The sequence below is a fragment of the Triticum aestivum genome, chromosome 6B (assembly GCF_018294505.1).
Source record: "Triticum aestivum cultivar Chinese Spring chromosome 6B, IWGSC CS RefSeq v2.1, whole genome shotgun sequence".
In the NCBI taxonomy this organism is placed as follows: domain Eukaryota; kingdom Viridiplantae; phylum Streptophyta; class Magnoliopsida; order Poales; family Poaceae; genus Triticum; species Triticum aestivum.
Window position 1 is genome coordinate 128,738,790 of NC_057810.1, and position 22,392 is coordinate 128,761,181.

A 22,392-nucleotide genomic window follows, 5' to 3' on the forward strand; every position below is an offset into this window, starting at 1 on the left:
GATATATATTGGAAAAGTAAAGATGCAAATAAAAGTAGATTGAAAGCTTATATGATAAAAGATAGACCCGGCGAAGGCTCCAAGATGGTATCTCGCGGATACAGAAGGTTACGGTGGTGGAAATTGTGTTTTGGTGACTCTCTGGATGTTTTCGGGGTACGTGGGTATATATAGGAGGAAGAAGTACGTCGGTGGTCGCTCGAGGGGCCCACGAGATAGGGGGCGCGCCCAGCAGGGGGGACGCGCCCTCCACCCTCGTGGCCGCCTTGGCAGCTTCTTGACTTGCACTCCAAGTCCTCTGGATTGCGTTTGTTCCAAAAAGATCGCTCCCGAAGGTTTCATTCCGATTGGACTCCGTTTGATATTCCTTTTCTTCGAAATACTGAAATAGGCAAAAAACAGCAATACGTGTTGGGCCTCCGGTTAGTAGGTTAGTCCAAAAAATGATATAAATGTGTAAAATAAAGCCCATAAACATCCAAAACAGGTAATATAATAGCATGGAAGAATCAAAAACTATAGATACGTTGGAGACGTATCAAGCATCCCCAAGCTTAATTCCTGCTCATCCTCGAGTAGGTAAATGATAAAAACAGAATTTTTGATGTGGAATGCTACCTAGAATAATTCTCAATGTAATTTTCTTTATTGTGGCATGATTGTTCAGATCCAAATGATTCAAGATAAAAGATTATAAAACATAAAAATAATAATACTTCGAAGCATACTAACAAATAATCATGTCCTATCAGAATAGCATAGCCAAAGAAAGCTTATCCCTACAAAATCATATAGTTAGGCCATGCTTCATTTCATTACACAAAATACTCCCATCATGTACAACCCCGATGACGAGCCGAGCAATTGGTTCATACTTTTTGACGCGCTTCAGCTTTTTCAACTCTTACGCAATACATGAGCGCAAGCCATGGACATAGCACTATGGTGGTATATGGTGGTGGTTGTTAGGACAAAAAGGGAGAAAATAGTCTCACATCAACTAGGCATATCAACGGGCTATAGAGATGCCCATTAATAGATATCAATGTGAGTGAGTAGGGATTGCCATGCAACGGATGCACTAGAGCTATAAATGTATGAAAACTCAACAAAAGAAACTAAGTGGGTGTGCATCCAACTTGCTTGCTCAAGAAGACCTAGGGCATTTTGAGGAAGCCCATCATTGTAATATACAAGCCAAGTTCTATAATGAAAAATTCCCACTAGCATATGAAGTGACAACATAGGAGACTCTTTATCATGAAGATCATGGTGCTATTTTGAAGCACAAGTGTGGAAGAGAGATAGTAGCAATTGTCCCTTCTCTCTTTTTCTCTCATTATATTTTTTCTTCTTTTTTTCTTTTTTCTTCTTTTTTTCTTTGGCCTTTCCCTTTTTTTCTTTTTGGCCTTTCTCTCTTTTTTCTTTTTTTTCTTTTCCTTTTTTTTGTAAAGTCTGAAGTCTCATCCCGACTTGTGGGGGAATCATAGTCTTCATCATCCTTTCCTCACTGGGACAATGCTCTAATAATGAAGATCATCACACTTTTATGGATTTACAACTCAAGAATTACAACTCAAATCTAGAACAAGATATGACTCTATATGAATGCCTTCGGCGGTGTACCGGGATATGCAATGAATCAAGAGCGACATGTATAAAAATTATGAAGGTGGCCATGCCACAAATACGATGTCAACTACATGATCATGCAAAGAGCAATATGACAATGATGATGCGTGTCATAATATAGGAATGGTGGAAAGTTGCATGGCAATATATCTCGGAATGGCTATGGAAATGCCATAATAGATAGGCATGGTGGCTGTTTTGAGGAAGGTAAATAATAGGTGCATGATACCGGCGAAAGTTGCGTGATATAAAAAAGCTAGCTAAGTGGAAGGGTGAGTGTGCGTATATCCATGGACTCACATTAGTCATAAAGAACTCATATACTTATTGCAAAAATCTACTTAGCCCTCTAAGCAAAGTACTACTATGCATGCCCCTAGAGGGATAGATTGGTAGGAAAAGACCCCGCTCGCCCCCGACTGCCACTCATAAGGAAGACACTCAAAAGAGCACCTCATGCAACAAATTTGTCACACAACTTTTACCATACGTGCATGCTACGGGACTTGCCAACTTCAACACAAGTATTTCTCAATTTCATAATTACCCACTAGCATGACTCTAGCATTACTACCTTTATATATCAAAACAATTATCAAGCATCAAATTGATCCTAGTGTTTAATGCACTTTCTATGATAGTTTTTATTATATCCAAGTTGGATGCTCATCATTCTAGGACCAAATTCATAACCATAGAAAATACCATGTTGTTCTAAGAGACTCCCAAAATAATATAAGTGAAGCATGGGAGACTAGCAATTTCTTCAAAGTTAAGCCACCGCCGTGCTCTAAAAGATATAAGTGAAGCACTAGAGCAAAAACTATCTATCTCAAAAGATATAAGTGAAGCACATAGAGTATTCTAATAAATTTCAATCAAATGGGCTTCTCCCAAAAGGTGTGTACAGCAAGGATGATTGTGGTAAACTGAAAATCAAATACTAATATCATACACGACGCTCCAAGCAAAACACATATCATGTGGTGAATAAAATAATAGCTCCAAGTAAAGTTACCAACGAACGAAGACGAAAGAGGGGATGCCTTCCGGGGGCATCCCCAAGATTAGGCTTTTGGCTATTCTTGAATATCTTGGGGTGCCATGGGCATCCCCAAGATTAGGCTTTTGCCACTCCTTATTCCAAAGTCCATCAAATCTTTACCCAAAACTTGAAAACTTCACAACACAAAACTCAATAGGAAATCTCATAAGCTCCGTTAGTGAAAGAAAACAAAACCACCACATAAGGTACTGTAATGAACTCATTATTTATTTATATTGGTGTTAAACCTACTGTATTTCAAGTTCTCTATGGTTCATACCACTTAATACTAGCCATAGATGCATCAAAATAAGGAAACAACACACGAAAGGCAGAATCTGTCAAAAAACAGAACAATCTATAGCAATCTGTAACTAACACAAACTTCTGGAACTCTAAAAATCCTACCAAAATAGGACGTCCTGGACAATTTGTCTATTGATCTACATCAGAAAGAATCAATGCAAAATCACGTTTCTGTGATTTATTTAATGTTTTCTCGTGAGCGTAAAGTTTCTGTTTTTCAGCAGAATCAAATTAACTATCATCATAGGTTATCCTATAGGTTCTACTTGGCACAAACACTAATTAAAACATGAAAACATATCTAAACATAAGGTAGATGAAAAATTTATTACTAAACAGGAACAAAAACAAAAAACAGAAAGAAAATTGGTTGCCTCCCAACTAGCGCTATCGTTTAACGCCCCTAGCTAGGCATAAAAGCGAAGATAGATCTAAGTAGTGCCATCTTTGGCACTAGATTCATAAGTAGCTCACATGATAGATTCATAAGGTAATTTAATTTTCTTTCTTGGAAAGTGCTCCATGCCCTTCCTTAATGGGAATTGGAATCTAATATCCACTTCCTTCATATTAATAATCGCGCCAATCGTTCTAAGGAAAGGTCTACCAAGTATAATAGGGCAAGAAAGATTGCAATCCATATAAAGAATGATAAAATCTATGGGCACCAAATTTCTATTTGCAACAATGAGAACATCATTGGTCCATCCCATTGGCTTTTTAATGGTGGAATCCGCAAGGTGCAAATTTAAAGAGCAATCATCAAGATCATGGAAACCTAGAATATCACATAAAGTTTTCAGAATTGTGGAAACACTAGCACCCAAATCACGCAAAGCAAAACACTCATGATCTTTAATTTTAATCTTTATTGTAGGTTCCCACTCATCATTAAGTTTTCTAGGTATAGAAACTTCCAAATTAAGTTTTTCATCAAAAGATTGCATCAAGGCATCAACGATATGTTTGGTAAAAGCTTTATTTTGCCTATAAGCATGAGGAGAATTCACAACGGATTGCAACAAAGAAATACAAATTTCTAAAGAACAATTATCATAATCAAATTCCTTAAAATCCGAGATAGTGGGTTCAATGCTATTTAAAGTCATGACCTCTCCAATCCCACTTTTACCAAATTTAGTATCAAGATCTAAAAACTCCGAATTATTGGGACGCCTTCTAACTAAAGTTGACTCATCTCCAGTCCCATTATTATTAAGATTCATATTGCAAAACAAATATCCAATAGGGGACACATCAATAACTTTAAGATCTTCATCATTATTTTCACCTAATTTTTCTGGTTTGGCAGCCATCTTATTGTCTAAGATAGCTTGCTTATCAGAAATTTGGGCTATAGAATTTTCAAGCCGGGTAATTTTAGAGTTCAAACCCTAAACTTTTTTAGACATATCATCAAGCTCCTTGTTTATAAACCCCCAACAAAACTTTTTATTCTTTAAGCTCTTTTCTGAAGAAATTATTGTGCTCAAATTGTAAAGTCATAAAACTTCTAATGTTTGATTCAATCTCTTCCATCCTCCTAAGAAGGAGGTCGGTACCCTTAGGCAAAGCCATAAGGATGAAAAGGCACACAAAAAGACAAGCGAGAGAGAGAGGAGAAGAAGATTAGGAAAGAGAGGGCGAATAAAACAACAAGGGTGAAGTGGGGGAGAGGAAAACGAGAGGCAAATGGAAAATAATGTAAATGCGAGGAAGATGAGTTTGTGATGGGTACTTGGTATGTCTTGACTTGAGCGAAGACCTCCCCGGCAACGGCGCCAGAAATCCTTCTTGCTACGTCTTGAGCTTGTGTTGGTTTTCCTTGAAGAGGAAATGGTGATGCAGCAATAGTAGCGTAAGTATTTCCCTCGGTTTTTGATAACCAAGGTATCAATCCAGTAGGAGGCTCCTCAAAAGTCCCACGCACCTACACAAACAAACAAAGAACTCGCAACCAATGCGATAAAGGGGTTGTCAATCCCTTCATGGCCACTTGCGAAAGTGAGATCTGGTAGAGATAGTATGATAAGATAAATATATTTTTGGTATTTTATGATATAGATTGGAAAAGTAAAGATGAAAATAAAAGTAGATTGAAAGCTTATATGATAAAAGATAGACCCATGGGCCATAGGTTTCACTAGTGGCTTCTCTCAAGATAGCATAAGTGTTACGGTGGGTGAACAAATTACTTTCAAGCAATTGATAGAAAAGCGAATAATTATGAGATTATCTAGGCATGATCATGTATATAGGCATCACGTCCATGACAAGTAGACCGACTCCTGCCTGCATCTACTACTATTACTCCACACATCGACCGTTATCCAGCAACATCTAGAGTATTAAGTTCATAAGAACAGAGTAACACATTAAGAAAGATGACATGACGTAGAGGGATAAACTCATGCAATATGATATAAACCCCATCTTTTTATCCTCGATGGCAACAATACAATACGTGCCTTGCTGCCCCTACTGTCACTGGGAAAGGACACCGCAAGATTGAACCCAAAGCTAAGCACTTCTCGTATTGCAAGAAAGATCAATCTAGTAGGCCAAACCAAACTGATAATTCGAAGAGACTTGCAAAGATAACTCAATCATACATAAAAGAATTCAGAGGAGATTCAAATATTTTGCATAGATAAACTTGATCATAAACCCACAATTTGTCGGATCTCAACAAACACACCGCTAAAAGAGTTACGTCAAATAGATCTCCACAAGAGAGGGCGAGAACATGGTATTGAGATCCAAAAAGAGAGAAGAAGCCATCTAGCTAATAAGTATGGACCCGAAGGTCTGTGGTAAACTACTCACAACTCATCGGAGGGGCTATGGTGTTTATGTAGAAGCCCTCCGTGGTCGATTCCCCCTCTGACGGAGCGCCGGCGAAGGCTCCAAGATGGGATCTCGCGGATACAGAAGGTTACAGCGGTGGAAATTGTGTTTTGGTGGCTCTCTGGATGTTTTCGGGGTACGTGGGTATATATAGGAGGAAGAAGTACGTCGGTGGCCGCCCAAGGGACCCACGAGACAAGGGGGCGCGCCCAGCAGGGAGGGCGCGCCCTCCACCATCGTGGCTGCCTTGGCAGCTTCTTGACTTGCACTGCAAGTCCTCTGGATTGCGTTTGTTCCAAAAAGATCGCTCCCAAAGGTTTCATTTCGTTTGGACTCCGTTTGATATTCCTTTTCTTCGAAATACTAAAATAGGCAAAAAAAACAGCAATACGGGCTGGGCCTCCGATTATTAGGTTAGTCCCAAAAATGATATAAATATGTAAAATAAAGACCATAAACATCCAAAACAGGTAATATAATAGTATGGAACAATCAAAATTATAGATACGTTGGAGACGTATCATCTTGCTAGATCAAGAAGGCGAAGACGTCATCAAGCTGAACGTGTGCTGAACGCGGAGGTGCCGTACGTTCGGTACTTGATCGGGGCGGATCGTGAAGGTGTACGACTACATCAACCACGTTATTAAACGCTTCCGCTTAGCGATCTTCAAGGGTATGAAGATACACTCTCCCTCTCGTTGCTATGCATCACCATGATCTTGCGTGTGTGTAGGAATGTTTTTGAAATTACCACGTTCCCCAACACAAATCTGTAGACGATCAAACTGGACCTCATCAGGCCGCATGCACTCGTCAAACTCAGCTAACACCACGGCGTTTTTGCTGATATGCCATGGCGAGCGCCCCACACCCGATCTCTGTCCCTCTGATTCTCAAATTCTGCCACAAACACGTTTACTCCCGCTGATCTGAACTTCAGACCGCGCGGATTGCCCCATGCCGGCCGGAGCGTATTAGTGATGGTTTGGGGTGCATATAGTTCCGATAGAGCACCTTCCCGGCCAACAACCACTTCTCCGGCCTTCCCTCGATGTGATCGTCAAGGATCAGAGGAGTAGCCTCTTCCTCAGATATGTCAAGCTTCCCAAGGGCCTCCTCAAGTTTCCTCCTGGCGGCGCACCCCGCCTGGGGATCGCTCCCCTCCCCCGAGCCAGCGGCGCTGGGGGCAGCCATGAGCCCGAAGAGCTTGCCGCTCTCCTGCCTCGCTTGCACCGGCGACGAGTCGTTGGGCAGAGTTGGATCCACGTCAAACCCTAATCGCCTCTGGCGCCGCCAGTGGTTTTTAGGGTTTGGGGATTATCTCCGGAGTTTACTATCACGGGCAAGCTTCTGATGAGATGGTCCACGAAGTAGTTTAGTAATATATATCTCATGATACACGGAATAAATACATTGAGTAGTATTTAGAGCAAACCAAATCAGGCACCCCATATGTCTGACACATTGATGATCAACAAAATAAACGAACCTAAAGCAAACAGACATAGAAATGGACATGATCCGGATATAGAAATCCAAATAATCCTAACATAGACCAAAAGAGCACCACAATTTAGGCTAAAATTACTAAAACCAGAAATAAAATGGAGAGGGACGAGCTTCTCACCACTTCCTTGACGGTCTTTTGCCTTTTCGGTCACCAGCGCGCGGTTGTAGCCGCCCTTGTAGGCGTCAGCGGTAGGAGCGCCATGTCGTTCTTCCACATAGCCGGTGGGTGTCTGTCTCTGTAGTTGTTAGTGAGTGACGGCAGACATAGAAATAACTACTCCCACACTTTGATAATATAAAAGCATTTTTTATACTAGTGTAGTGTAAAAAACGCTCTTATATTATTGAACGGAGGGAGTATGTCTCATCTAACTCCTACACTATTGGGTTTTATGCGTAGATTCATGAGGATTTTTTCCTTTTATTTTTTGTTTGGTTAATCAAATATTGTACGACTTAGATGCGACTTTGTTAATTACTGTGATATATGAAATGTTTTGTTTTTAGGGACAGGTGCAAAACACCCTTCCTCCCACATGCATATGCATGCACTAAAGGATAAAAAGGTAATGTCATCGTAGACTCTTTCATTTTATATATAAAAAAATTGTAGCTCAAATAATCAGATCAGTTCAAAATTCATTTTCATCATTAAATCTGTCGTGTGATCTTTGAAACTAGATCCCATGTTTATATATGTTTTGAAGATTTTTTGAATCATAGTTACGGATGTAGCATGTAAGGGTTCCATAGTGTTTCTCGACCCGAAAAAAGAATCATCAAAATTTGCCACGTTGGGCCGATTAGGGGCCTAGGCCCCACACAAAATTTGTTTTTCCAGCTTTGAAGCCCAGTTTGTTTACTAGTTGGGCCCCAGTTATTAAAAGAATTGTGTCCCCACTCACTTGGGCCTTCCTCTGAGATTTTGTGCTGGATCCGCCCTTGCGTTGGAACACATTGTAGTCACACATAAGTTATCGGTAAAAATGTTTGCCTCGTCATTCCCCTCATATGCACATATATGCATGCACTAGAGTATAAAAGCTGATGTCATTTTAAATTCCTTCATTTCGGAAATGCAAAATGTTGTGTAGCTTAAACCATCGGTTCAATTCAAAAATCGCCACGACGAGACCTTCGGAACTCGAACCCATATTGACATATTTCAATGACTTTTTTTGATCCAAAATTATCAGGGTATAATACGTAAGTTACCATGGTTGCAGTACATAAGTTGCTCAATGTTGTTGTTGTTGTTGGTGGTGGTGGTGGTGTTGTCATGCACCAGGGCTATATCTCATGCCTAACCTCGTCTTTGGTGATTGATTAATGGGTTGGGCCGAACACTCTAATTCATCTGAGCTAATACCTCCCTTGGTTTTTATTTTCTTTTTGTTTCGTTGTGTTGTCTGTAACAACTCTCCATTAGTTATCTTTGTGGTTTTTTTTCTTTTTTCCTCGTTTCTTCACCAGTTTTCCATGGTTTCTATGTGTTTTTCAAGGCTTTCTGTAGCCTTTTTATTTGTCTTTTTTCCTTTTTTTCCTTTTTTAACCTGTTTAAATTTTTAATACACATTTTACATTTTTAGCATACACGTGGAACATTTCTTTTGATACACTGATCGCTTTTCTAATATATGATGTACATTTCTTTCAACTACATGTATAGTATTTTTCTCCAATAGATGTTGAGCATTTTTCAGTGACACTAAAGTTTTTTTAGAACTATGCGTACATTTTCTTTACACTGTATAAACATTCTTTTAGATGTCATGATCAATTTTGAAACTTATGAATATTTCTTTAAACTTTCACATACATTTTTTTTTGAATGGCAGAAAACCTTTTCATACTAGGTGGACATTTTTTGCAATGTATATTTTTTAAAAGGTCAAGTACATATTTTTCAAACACGTAATTTTTTTACTGTAATTTGTGTACATTTTTTGAATGGTACTAAACATTTTTGAATCATGCAAACATTTTTCTTCATTGTATGAATACTTTTTAATTGCCAAGAAGATATTTTTGAAGTGTGTGAACAGTTCTTAAAATGTTTTGTCAAATGTTACCAAGAAATACAAAGTTGCGCGAACATTTTGAAGAAAACTGCATGAGAATTTTTCTAACAAGTAATTAAATTTTTATAAAATTTAAATAAAATATGTTTCCATTTCAGAAATATCAATGAAAAAAAAATGTGCACTAGGAGCCAGCCCTCCCACCCGTGATGGTCCAGCCCATGTAGAGTGTCCTTGAGACGAGACATGCTTGTGCCTCGCTATGAGTGAGATATAGCGCTCCCATTGTCATGCACTCGGGCCTGTACTAAGTCAATGATACTTATTTTTGGACAGAGGAAGTATTTTTTTTTCAGTTGTACTAAAAGAAAAAAATAGCACTTGGGTTCAGAAATAAAATTCAACCTACGGCATACCGAGACATCTAAGAAAAGATAAGACAAAATTAGCATTTTGATTTGGATGTGATTTCGTGAAATATGTAGACACTAAAGAAATGGGCCATGTTAGCATCCTTAAGATCTGAAACAAAGAAAAAGTTAGGAGATGGTCTAGAGTGGCCTAATAGCATATCCAACAGATGATGCAAATTTGAAGATGTAAAATTAGATGTTGTATATTTACATCACCGAAAAAGTGCATTTCATACTTTTTTTCTCGAATACGCACGATTCAAACACAGTTCTAATTAAAAACATAAATTAAATGACTACTACATCCATCAAACTAGTGGTCCTCCCCCGAGGGCATCGAGTACTCCTCGTCGTCGTCCTCCGAGGACTCGCCGAGAACCACTATCGAGGGGCCGGCCTCGTCCTCCTTCTTCTTCTACTCGGTGTCGTGCTTCTAGAAGAACTCGCGCTCGCCTTGAACATACTCCGGATACTCCCGCGCGAACCTCACCATCGCCACCTCGTCGCTATCGCCGGGAGCAACGACAATGGACGGCCTCTTCTTCATTGTCTCCTCCATCTGAATACCCTCCGACACGAGGAACTCCGCATCCGCCCGGGTCTCAGTGTTCGGGAAGTTGAGCTCCGTCTTCGGCCTCCTGACACGCCACACTGCCACATCGTACACACGTGCGGCCTTGTCGACAGCGTCATACATGTCGAGTCAGAAGCGTCGACCCGCGTCAAAGAACTCGATGCCAAAGTTGCCGAATGGCTTCGCCCGCACTCTGAAGAACCCGATCTGCTCTTGGAGACCTTCTTTAGCGGCATGGCGACGTCCGGGCGACCACAATGACGAAAACGACGGGGGGTATGAATTGGGTGGCAACGGCATGCGGCGGCGGTGAAGGTGGGGTGGGGGCTGGGCAGGGCAGGCAGAGGTGGGGTGGGGGCTGGATGACAGCGATTGAGTGGCGGCGAGAATAGAACCGACAGTCGGGTCGAATCGGGCGATGGCGTGCGGAGCAGCGGAAACACGGCCGATTCGCGGCGTGTGGTGGCGGTCGGAGGTGGGGTGGGGCTTGGCGAGGGCTTGGGGCTGGTGGAGGAGCAACAACGATGACAAAAGCGGCAGCAGGGCCGAATTGGGCAGCGGCAAAGGAGAGGCGAAAAAACTCCCGATTCACGGCGTGCGGTGGCGGAGGAGCGACGAAACGGCAACAGGGTTGGGATCTGGCATGGTGTGGTGGGCGGGCGGGCAGTGACGACAGTGCGGAGGGAGGTAGGAGGAAGAAGATGTGGGTGGGAAAAAAATGAAGGGCGGTTGGCGGTTGGCGCGCGGCCACCTGTTTTACATCTCCTTAAGGTGGAGATGCAAATTTGCGTCTCCAAATGTTGTATTTTACATCTCCTAGAGGAGGTGATGTAAAAAATCTGCATTTACATCATCTATTGAAGATGAGTTTTTCGACCTCGAAGATGTAAAAGTTATTTATTTTTGCATTTACATCATCTACTGGAGACGCTCTCAAGTTTTTGGTCCCAGCATAGAGTTTCTACAATCAAACATACAGACAATGCGGGTGCATTAGAAAGAAATCCTACGAAGTGGAGAATGCTCAACCCCCTTCCAAAAGTTCAGGCTCCTCCCTTGTTCTACATTGCCGTTTGTTCCCCGATCTGTTATAGAAGATCTGTTATAGAAGACATCCAAGTCTCTTTCATATTTCTCCACAAAGAAAAGTCTATTTGACATTGCAATTATACATGTGTTAATTTCTCGGCATTTAAAAAATCACACCAACTCTCAACAAGAATAAAAAAAACATGGCTAGAACTTTCAGCACAAAATTCCAAGACTTCCACTGGAACAATATCTTTGTCCAGTAAACTAAATTAACTAGTTAAGTTCCCCCAAATACAAAACACAACAAGTTGCATGGAAAGGGAAGGAAGGGAACAAAGAATGTGATAGATCATGAAAACAATACAACAATGGGCAAAGAGGAGGAAGCCACTTGCGTGGTAGGTTGTGGCTGCCTTCGATGCTCCACGCCGCACCTACTCTCGTTCCCAATTTGGAAAAGCATCATGTTCTTTCTAGAAGAAGGCTTCGAGAGGTGTGAGGAGTAAAATGTTGAACGTAGAACATTCCACCATGTTTGTTACCAAAAACGTCAGTATTTTATATTTAACTTTTTATTAATTTTATTTTATTGTTTATCTAGGTGTATCCGAGCTCGTAACATGTAATCCCTTCCGTTATAAAATCTGCCCGATGTAACAATTCATCACAACACAAATTTAAACAACACAAAAAAAAAGCTAGTGTTAATGCTGACAATGGCCTTGTTGTAGGCATTGTTTTTGTGAACTCGGACTCTCTCCAGGTGAAAACCCAAGATCTTCGGCCGGGCAGCGATAAATATCTGTGCATTGTTTCCTTCTTAGAGGCGTTGCTTTTGGAGAATCTCTTTATGGCCCGGGTGTTGTCTTCGGTGGTGGTTAGAATGCTGCTATTGCGAGTTTCGATCACCGTGACAGGGTCCTTGTTTTCTTTTTCTCTCATTTTTTCTTTTTTTCTTGGTTGTGTGCATCCTTGATGTCTTGTATATCCTGTTGGTGCAGAGGCTGGATGTAATTGATATCTTCGCGATATTAATTTCTTCTTATCGAAAATCAGTAATGGTGCGCGCACACACATGATCCCTTGGGCTCATGATCGAACCGAGGTCGACGTGAACTGATGGCAGATGAGACAGCAGAGAAAGCAAGAACAAACTCGCCTGAAAAAAGAAGCCTGGAGACGGCCTGAAGTAACCCAAGTTTTCTGGTCCCGGCATGTAGTTCTAGCAAAAGAACACACACACACACACACAAGCAACGCGGGTGCATTAGAAATCGTACAAAGTGAAGAATGCTCAGACGCCTTCCAAAGGTTGGGCATCTTCCATATTCTACGCCGTCCTGTGCTTTTCCCACGGTCTATCTTCAAAGCTCAACCTCACAGGAAAACTTAATGTCAAGTTTTGTTATTAAAAACATTCATGTCACTTTGATATTTGCCCTAAAGAAACACATGTGCATTATTTCGCCGCGTTTACAAGATCCATGTACACCAACTCTCAACCGGAGTAAAAAAAAAACACCCAGCGTCTTGGTTAGAACTTTATTGAGAAACAATATTTTGCATAATGATCTAGAGTTGTTGCATAAAGTAACACAAGTTTCCAAGGCCTTCACTTTTTAGAAAAGGTCCAAGGCTTTCACTAAAACAATATTTTGTCAAGGGTCAAACTAAACTAACTATACTTAAGCTCCCCTTAAAAAAACAAGTTGCATGGGAAGGGAGGTCATGAAAACAATAGCATGGCACACATCAAAGAGAAAGCCAACCACACTCGCGGGGTAGGTAACCAAAACTACTCTCGCTCCTAATTCCGGAAAGCAGCACGTTCAGTCTAGAAGAAAGGCTCCACCGGAAACGGCCTGAACACATGGCTCTTTCATGCTCCCCCGTATACGTACCCCTCATAAATAGCAAGTACACGTTCACAGAACAACCTCTCTATCGTTGACCTCATTTTATATGCTCATACGCAGGAACGGAAAGAACAAGCACGTGTATAGTACCGTATACTACCGTTTGCCCGAAAGAACAAGCACGCGTACACGGTGTGAAACCAGCACCAACACCAACTCCACCGAAACTTCTTCCCAACGGAATAAATAAAGACATGAGCACCAACACAGCACATCCTGGTCAGGTCCCCGGCCGGCTCCCTGACTTCCTCTCGTAGTACAACGCAAACCTGTGGAAATTTCTCTGCAGCGAGGTCAACCATCGATGTTGCCAACTCACAGTGCGAGGAAGGGACGAGGAGGCGGCGTTTGCTCGGCAGAGGTAGAGCAAATGCGGGAGACGGCAAGGACTAGTTTCTGCTTTCTCCATTTGGGTTTATTTGGGTTTATGGCAACCCGTAATTTTTTCCCTGCATCCATGCGTGGACAAGGAGACCAGTCGGTGGACATGAATGCGGGAGGACCCCATCCAACACTAGCCGCATACATTTTAAACTCTTTTTTAGCAAACCGGATGAAATTCACGCAAACACGGTTGGATTTCATACAAACACAACAGATTTTTATTACATTTCGAACATCTAGAACAAAAAAAAGACCCGATCCTAAACCTACCCCACAGTGGCGGCCCCCGGCGTCCAAGCCCGTGTCGTCCTCCATCTTCATGTGCACCAACTATACGACCGATGAACTGAAGGTGCGGTCTTCGTCAAGGAAGAGTAGAACACGGCACACGGACCGGCCCACATGGGATACCAGGCCCTGGCGCCTCCACAGCAGTCGCTTCCTGCCGAGCGGTGGCTTGAGCGTGGACGGCATCGTAGATGACACGCTGCTCCATGACGAAGTTAGGGTTCTCCGCGGTCATGGCCGCCACGGCCTCCTCGCTCGCCTGCTCGTGGTACATTTGGCCCTCCGCCAGCCGGTGCTGCTTCAGGAAGAACATGTTGTACAGTTATTCCTCATGTTCCTGCTGGAACGCCGACAAAGACGCCGGCGCAGGCTACACCTCCGCCATGGTGGCGTTGTAGTGCGTTTGTGCCTGCTCCATGGTGAAGCTGGCGTGCACAGAAGGTGCGGGAGCCGGGGCGGTTGAAGGAAATATGCCCTAGAGGCAATAATGAAGTTATTATTTATTTCCTTATTTCATGATAAATGTTTATTATTCATGCTAGAATTGTATTAACCGAAAACATGATACATGTGTGAATATATAGACAAACATATAGTCAGTAGTATGCCTCTACTTGACTAGCTCATTAATCAAAGATGGTTTTGTTTCCTAACCATAGACATGTGTTGTCATTTGATTAATGAGGTCACATCATTAGGAGAATGATGTGATTGACATGACCCATTCCGTTAGCCTAGCACTTGATCGTTTAGTATGTTGCTATTGTTTTCTTCATGACTTATACATGTTCCTGTAACTATGAGATTATGCAACTCCCGTTTGCCGGAGGAACACTTTAGGTGCTACCAAACGTCACAACGTAACGGGGTGATTATAAAGGAGTACTACAGGTGTCTCCAAAGGTACATGTTGGGTTGGCGTATTTCGAGATTAGGTTTTGTCACTCCGATTGTCGGAGAGGTATCTCTGGGCCCTCTCGGTAATGCACATCACTATAAGCCTTGCAAGCAATGTAGCTAATGAGTTAGTTACGGAATGATGCATTACGTAACGAGTAAAGAGACTTGCCAGTAACGAGATTGAACTAGGTATTGGATACCGACGATCGAATCTCGGGCAAGTAACATACCGATGACAAAGGGAACAACGTATGTTGTTATGCGGTTTGACCGATAAAGATCTTCGTAGAATATGTAGGAGCCAATATGAGCATCCAGGTTCCGCTATTGGTTATTGACCGAGAATAGTTCTAGGTCATGTCTACATAGTTCTCGAACCCGTAGGGTCCGCACGCTTAAGGTTTCGATGACAGTTATATTATGAGTTTATGAGTTTTGATGTACAGAAGGAGTTCGGAGTCCCGGATGAGATCGGGGACATGACGAGGAGTCTCGAAATGGTCGAGACGTAAAGATCGATATATTGGACGACTATATTCGGAGTTCGGAAAGGTTCCGAGTGATTCGGGTATTTTTCGGAGTACCGGAGAGTTATGGGAATTCGCCGGGGAGTATATGAGCCTTATTGGGCCATACGGGAATAGAGGAGAGAGGCCGAAAGGAAGGAGGCGCGCAGCCCCCCTCTGGTCCGAATTGGACAAGGGGTGCGGCCCCCTTTTCCTTCCTCCTCTCCCCCTCTTTCCCCCTTCTCCTACTCCAACAAGGAAGGAGGGAGTCCTACTCCCGGGAGTAGGACTCCCCTTGGCGCGCCCCCTCCTAGGGCCGGCCTCCTCCCCCCTTGCTCCTTTATATACGGGGGCAGGGGGGCACCTCTAGACACACACACAAGTTGATCTACGGATCGTTTCTTAGCCGTGTGCGGTGCCCCCTCCACCATATTCCACCTCGGTCATATCGTCGCGGAGTTTAGGCGAAGCCCTGCGCCGGTAGAACATCATCATCGTCACCACGCCGTCGTGCTGACGGAACTCTTCCCCGAAGCTTTGCTGGATCGGAGCCCGGGGATCGTCATCGAGCTGAACGTGTGCTGAACTCGGAGGTGCCGTACGTTCGGTGCTTGGATCGGTCGGATCGTGAAGACGTACGACTACATCAACCGCGTTGTCATAATGCTTCCGCTTACGGTCTACGAGGGTACGTGGACAACACTCTCTCCTCTCGTTGCTATGCCATCACCATGATCTTGCGTGTACGTAGGAAATTTTTGAAATTACTACGTTCCCCAACAGCGGTGTCGTCGGATCTCGTCTTCATCATGGTCTTGTTCTTGTCGTCGGAGACCTCGGGCGAGCTGACCGGCAAGCCGGCCTCGAGCTGCGTGGCATGGCGGCTCTGCCAGGCGGCGGCAAGGGCGGCCATGACGTGCTTCATCTCTGTGGAAAGGCTCTCCCAGGGAGCTTCGCCGCCTATAGTCATGGCGGATACAGTGCAAGGGAGGAGGATAGGAAGGGGCTTGTGTTGTGGTGTGGAGTTAGCCGAGTGTGGCCGCCTTTATATAGCGGATTCTAGTTAGGCGAGGCGTCCGGGTGCGTGAATGTGTGGTGTCGAAGTGGGTTTCTCGGGCGCCGAGCCTGGTTAATGGCAGCATATGGACGGACATCGGCATTGAACGTGCATGGTAGATATCCATCCCGTCCAGTCATGCGTCTCCGGCATTGAACAGGCGTGGACACTGTAGACGCGTCACGGGCGTCGTCCTCGGCCGGCTAGCCACTTCAATGACAGAGGCAGTGAGAGGTCGCGTCCGTCCTGAGCTATCTTTAATGTTGAGCGGTGCGCTCTAAAGTGGCATGAATACGGGAAGCTGGCACCGAGCGGCAACGCGCACGGACGTCTCAAACCGGCCTCAAACGTACGGGCTGTCCGGCGCCCCTCACATCCGGCCCAAATGTACGAAGGATACGGGACGGCCCAGGCACGCCCGCCATGTTAGCCTGGCCCACCCCGACCCCACACTGTCAGTACAAAAAAATCCAATCCTGAAATCCTAACTCAGTTCACTCTGCTCTTGTACCGTCTCGTCTTCTCCCGCTACTCCGGTTCGATTCCGATCCACTCTGACGACTACGACGACCATGTCGAGCTCCGGCAGCCGCTCTGACTTGGACCTCGATGTCGATGAGGAGCTGGCCCTCCGCATTGCCCTCGAGAGGTCCAAGGTGGACAAGCAGGGCAGTTCCAGATCAACCGCCTCGTCTCATGCCCGTCGACGCAGCGAGGATGCCGGAGCTGGCCCCTCCCGGCCCGCGAGAAGCTCCCCGAGGGGTGCGCAGTCTGCGCTGCCTCTTGCCCCCGCCGGCCGCTGCTCCATGCGGGCAGGGTGGGTGCTAGTGCCCGCACCTCTGGCCCGGACGCACACGCCGGAATCGGAGGCGTGCGCCGCCCGTCGTGACTGGCAGCGGGCAAGGGAGAGGGACGTGACGGAGCAGTTTGTGCGCCGCCGCCGCAGGTTGCCGGCGGAGCCCAACAAGGACGAGCGGCTCCTCGCTTGGGTCTACCGTCGGTCACTTACGACGATGGAGACGGACGCTCGGCAGCTCCGTCGGAAGAACGCCAAGGCGCTCTGGCTTGCCATTGAGCAGACAGAGCGTGAGGCGGAGGAGGCAGCGTCGCAGGCGGCTCGGCTGGCAAAGCTCAAGCGGCAACAGGACAGGGCCGTCCAGCGGCTCAAAGGGCTGATCATCCTCTCCGACTCCGACTCCTGCGACGGCGACGACTACAACACACGATCCTCCACCAACCGCCGACGCCTACAGTAGCGCCGTCAAACGGAATGGGAAAGGGCCGGGGAGGAAGTGGTGAAGATCCGTCTGCTCCACCTTAATTTTAAGTTTTTAGATGTAATTTGAACTTAAAAAGTCCTTTATGTGCATTAAGTGAACTTTGGCGATTTTTCGAAGATCCGTTCGTGATCTTTTGGTGAATGGATTATGCATTTCTATGTCCGATCATATGTCTGCTTTATGATCTACATACTCTTTATCCACGTTGTATGGTTTAGTATGAATATAAGGGATCGGAGATGAGATACACGGATGTGGAAGACGCGGTTTGAGGACTAATGCTCTAATATAGTTCCTTTAGCATATACTGTAACCATTTCTCCTACAAGTATTTTTGGTCTGAGGGAGTAATTCATAGGTTGTGAATCAATTGCTTGATGAAATTTAGGTTTAATTATTGAAGGGATTCCCCGCAAAAAAAAAATATTATTATTATTATTATTATTTGCGGGAGGAAAATTATTGAAGGGATTAATGAACCTGGAGGGAGGACGTGCTTGCTAGCCGAAGCATCGAGTCTGCAGAGTGCTTTGCTTGGCCAGCCTAAAGCAAGTGCACCCGGTCCGGTAGCCTTTTGTTTCTTAAGAAACACAGTAGAAATGCAGACCTTTCATACACACACACTCATCCGTCCGATACATGTGTGAATCTAGGGCTTAAACCCTGATAGGACGAGGACACAACCTCATTTCTTAATAACCATTCAATCGCAGATTGGTTCTCTGTTCCGCTGCTAGCTTGATTCCACGTGAGACGTGATGCAGGAGCAGAATTACACCATTCATTATGCGATGATATTATCACGACAGATTATAATCACGGTTCTACAACGACAAATCGAGCCTAGCTCCGCGTGTGCTGACTAGCAAATCAGCCTGGTCGGTCGATTCCGACTCCCCAGTCCTCTGCCCTCTCGGGTTCCCAAATCGGGAAAAGTACCACGTTCTAGAAGAAGAACATGAACCTGGCTTTCGCCGCGCTCTTCAATACCGTTGATAAACAAGTGCACGTTCACAACGAACCTTGACCGCGTTTTGATACATAGATAGATGATCATGCACACAAACGGAAAGAACCAGCACGCGCATACGTAGGGTCGGGCCCAGCTAGCTCCCCGGCAACTCCCCTCGTGCAACCCGTGGAATATTTCCTCGCAGCCACCTACTTCGGACGGAACGGAATCTCCTCCCTCAAACGCAAATCCTTTGACCCAGAACGGTCAATCCATGGCTGTTTTCCAACCGAGAATGCTCGGATTTTCTAATGGATTATCCAAACTCGCCAACTTGTACTGGTCCGGGAATAACAAACTGCGGTAATCCGCGAGACAGGATCAGCTCGGACGGACGCATGCACAGCCCTGCGGAGCTGACACGGAAATGCAGCGCCAAATTTGACGAGTTCAGAGTCCAGAAAGGTCAGTTTCTTTTACTGCTAGCAGTAGATTATCCAAACTCACCAACTCGTATTAACTGATGACTAATCTACACCAAACTGTTGGTCTCGGGTGAATTAGCTGACTAATTTACAAGACAGATGGATTCACAATTGGCAGTAAACTATAGGGTACGTGCCGTAGCTGGAAATTGACAAGTTCAGGGTCAAGAAAGCACGCGATTTTATATTTACACACCAACGAGAACCAGCGATTTGACCGAATCTCTTTTTTTCCGGGAGCGTGGAATCTGACAAAAGAACGAATTAACGAACTAATTTAATTTGATGAGATTTATCGTGGCAGCAGCGGAGCAGGGGATGGGATGTGATGGCTAGTAGGGGTGGTGCTTGGGGCGCAGCGCGTGCGCGGTGGCGAAGAAGCCGACGATGGCCGGCCGGTAGGGCAGGTACGACTTTTTCGTCGTCGTCGTCGTCCTCTCGCCGCCGGGGCCGGCCGCGGCTCCGGGCTTGCTGTAGAAGAGCCTGTGCGCGGTGGCCATGTCCATCTCCGTCGGAGCGGCGGCCGCGCCCTTCTTCTTGCCCTGCTTCTGCTGCGAAGTCTTCTTGTTGGCCGGAGCCGACGCGGCGGATAATGCGCTCGTCTTGGACTTGGGTTTGGCGGGAGTCGGCTGGAGGAAGAGGAACTTCTCCTTGCCGTCGCTGTGGGAGCGGCCGCCGGAGCCGAGGATGTCGCGCAGGCGGAAGCGGCGCGCGGCCTCGCCCGTGCCCGTGGACGCGCTCTTGGGGAAGGCGGCCGGTTCGCGCGCGGGCGACCCCGGCGCGGACCGCGGCGCCCACGCGCAGTACGTGTCCGGCGAGGGCGGCGCCGTCGCGGAGGTGGCCGAGGCCGAGGCGTCGTCGTCGTGGGCCTGGCGGCGGTGGAAGACCGGGTAGGCCGGGAGGATGCGGCCGTGCGCGAAGAGGTCGTCGGCCAGCGCCTCCCCGCCCGCCGGCGCCAGCGGCCGCGCGAACGCGAACTCGAAGCTGTCGCCGCTGGCGTCCGACGCCGCGTCGTCGTCGTCGTCGTGTTCTTGCTGGTAGTCCTCCTGCGGCTCCGTGAAGGCGCCGGCGCCCTCCTCGGCGTGGTCCCCGAAGCTGAGGATGGTGGCGAGACGCGCCATTGCTGCGGCCGTGGGCTGCCTGGCGGTGGCGCTGGACTAGCTAGCTGGTGGCGGCGAACAGCGGGCCGAGGCGAGGCGATGTGTCTGAACCCGTGTGAGTGTGACTGGTGTGTGGCGGGCGGCGTGGCCCGCGTTTATAAAGGAGAGGCGAATGCGCGTGGGGAGGAGGGGCGACGCGTCCGGGGGCGTGGGCGTGAGGAGCAAGGGAAAGCGAGGCCGAGCCGTGCTTGGATGGATTCGGTTGCTTGGAAGGGAAGCCGCTGGTGCTGGCCACGCACGGACGCGGCACGCGGGGCCACGGCACCGGTGGCGTAGGCGCGCAGGCCGTGGCCCCGATCGACAACGACGCGGTCTTTTACTATGCCCGTCCGTGGTCGTCGATCGTTCTCCTTGGGCTTGCCTCGTCCGGTCCCGACGGCCGGCTGGCTGCGCCTCAACGGCATCCCCGCTTCGATTCTTCTTCTCTTTTCTTTCCGTGGATTATTCACGTTCCTCTGTTTGCCACGAACAGCCGAGGAACTTCCCTCCCGTTCGCTCGTCCCCACAGAAACCATTTCCTTCCCCGGATCCACCACGCTTCTAGACGGGGCTGCAAAAACAAGCGTTTTTTTAACACACACACACACCAAAAAAAAAAAGTCTTGCTGATCGGGCGTGCTAGGCAAGGGGGGCCGCCATGCGAGGTGCACTACACTACATAGTCCAAAATTACGTTCCGGGAACCGAATTCTGAAGCACCGAGCGCGCAGCCGACGGCCGAGGATCGCGACGCCGACGACGCACGCGGGGAGGTGGAGCGAGGACAAGTGGAAACCGCTTTGGCACCTCATCGGATCAGGGGATGAACAGAAAAGTGATATATGGAAGACAGTTCAGACCCCCCTACTTGTGTCGAAATCAAGATTGCTTTTGCTTTTGCTCGGTGCCAACTTCTGTTAGCCGTGCAAAGCGGCGGGGGTGCTTTGAATTGATCGGTTCACCATTTCTTGCTTTTTTTGTGGCGTTGTCAGGTTCTAATCTGCAGCGGTAGTGGAACCGGAAAGGAAAAAATTAAAACAAAATAAGTATTATCATACTACATACCTTCATAGTAAAAAGGTGCAGATAAGCCAAACTATGAACATTGCCAAATTCAAAGCTGGGATATAAACAGTAACGCATTGCCATATTGGTACTATTCGCAGTCTGACAAATCAATTTTGTTTTCGATAATGATATCGGTGAACGTCAAATTTCTGGCAGTTCCAGTGACTCCCCTCATAGCTGTTTGATCGAGATCAAACAGTCCCAGTTTACAAACAAAATTTGCCTTCTCTGTAAGGAACCGACATACTATATTCTAAAGAAGTTGTCATCCCTCTATTATGACTAAAAACAAAGATGAAATTCGCCTGCAAATGCCAACCCTTCTTAACTGACATTCGTCAGTTATTGGGGTCCTTTTTTCTTGTCTTTTTTATATTCTATTTAATGTTTCTTTATGTGCATTGCAGTTTATATACCATTTATCTGAGCTAAGTTCAACAAAATCTGGCGAGCTAGCTCCGCTTCTCTCAAATTCATCTATTTATTTTCCAGACGATCTGCAACGAAATTGGGGAAGCCTCAAAAACCCAACCCAGACCCTTTGTTTTCCTCGCTCCGTCCCTCATTCCTTCTCTGGATCCGCTACCTCCCAGATCCAACGTCGTCGCTGCGCCACCGCCGAGGCCTTGACGGACCTCCACCGTTAGACCAGCAACACTGTGGAACCACCCTTGACCCGACAGTTCTCCATATACCTTCTGCCACTTCAGATGTCGTTCATGGAGGACACCATGCCCAACAAGTGTTCGGCCGAATGTCATAGACAAAAAAATTGACTTCTTTGTCCTTACTTTGAAGCAAACACGATGCATCCGGACACGGAGTACTTCTACGGGAACCTCATGTATTCGTCCTTATCAGGTGAAGACGAATATGAGAATGAAACGGCGATGATAAAGGCGGTTCTTGCAGACACACAACATGTGGGGTAACATGTTTTGTTACAAGGGATCAATCAAGTGACATCGAGTGTTGTTCGCCTCTACAATGGTTTATGGGTCTATGATGACTACTTCATCTTGAAGAAGGATGTCG

At 46.0% G+C, this 22,392-nt stretch overlaps 1 protein-coding gene across 1 annotated transcript; it reads right to left on the reverse strand.

The window, feature by feature from the left end:
- Positions 1 to 19,210: 19,210 nt before the first annotated feature.
- Positions 19,211 to 20,391, reverse strand: LOC123133739 (uncharacterized). The gene has a single exon (XM_044553153.1). It carries the CDS (start codon positions 20,269 to 20,271, stop codon positions 19,483 to 19,485), a length of 789 nt encoding a protein of 262 aa, XP_044409088.1. The 5' UTR covers positions 20,272 to 20,391; the 3' UTR covers positions 19,211 to 19,482.
- Between the last annotated feature and the right edge of the window lie 2,001 nt (positions 20,392 to 22,392).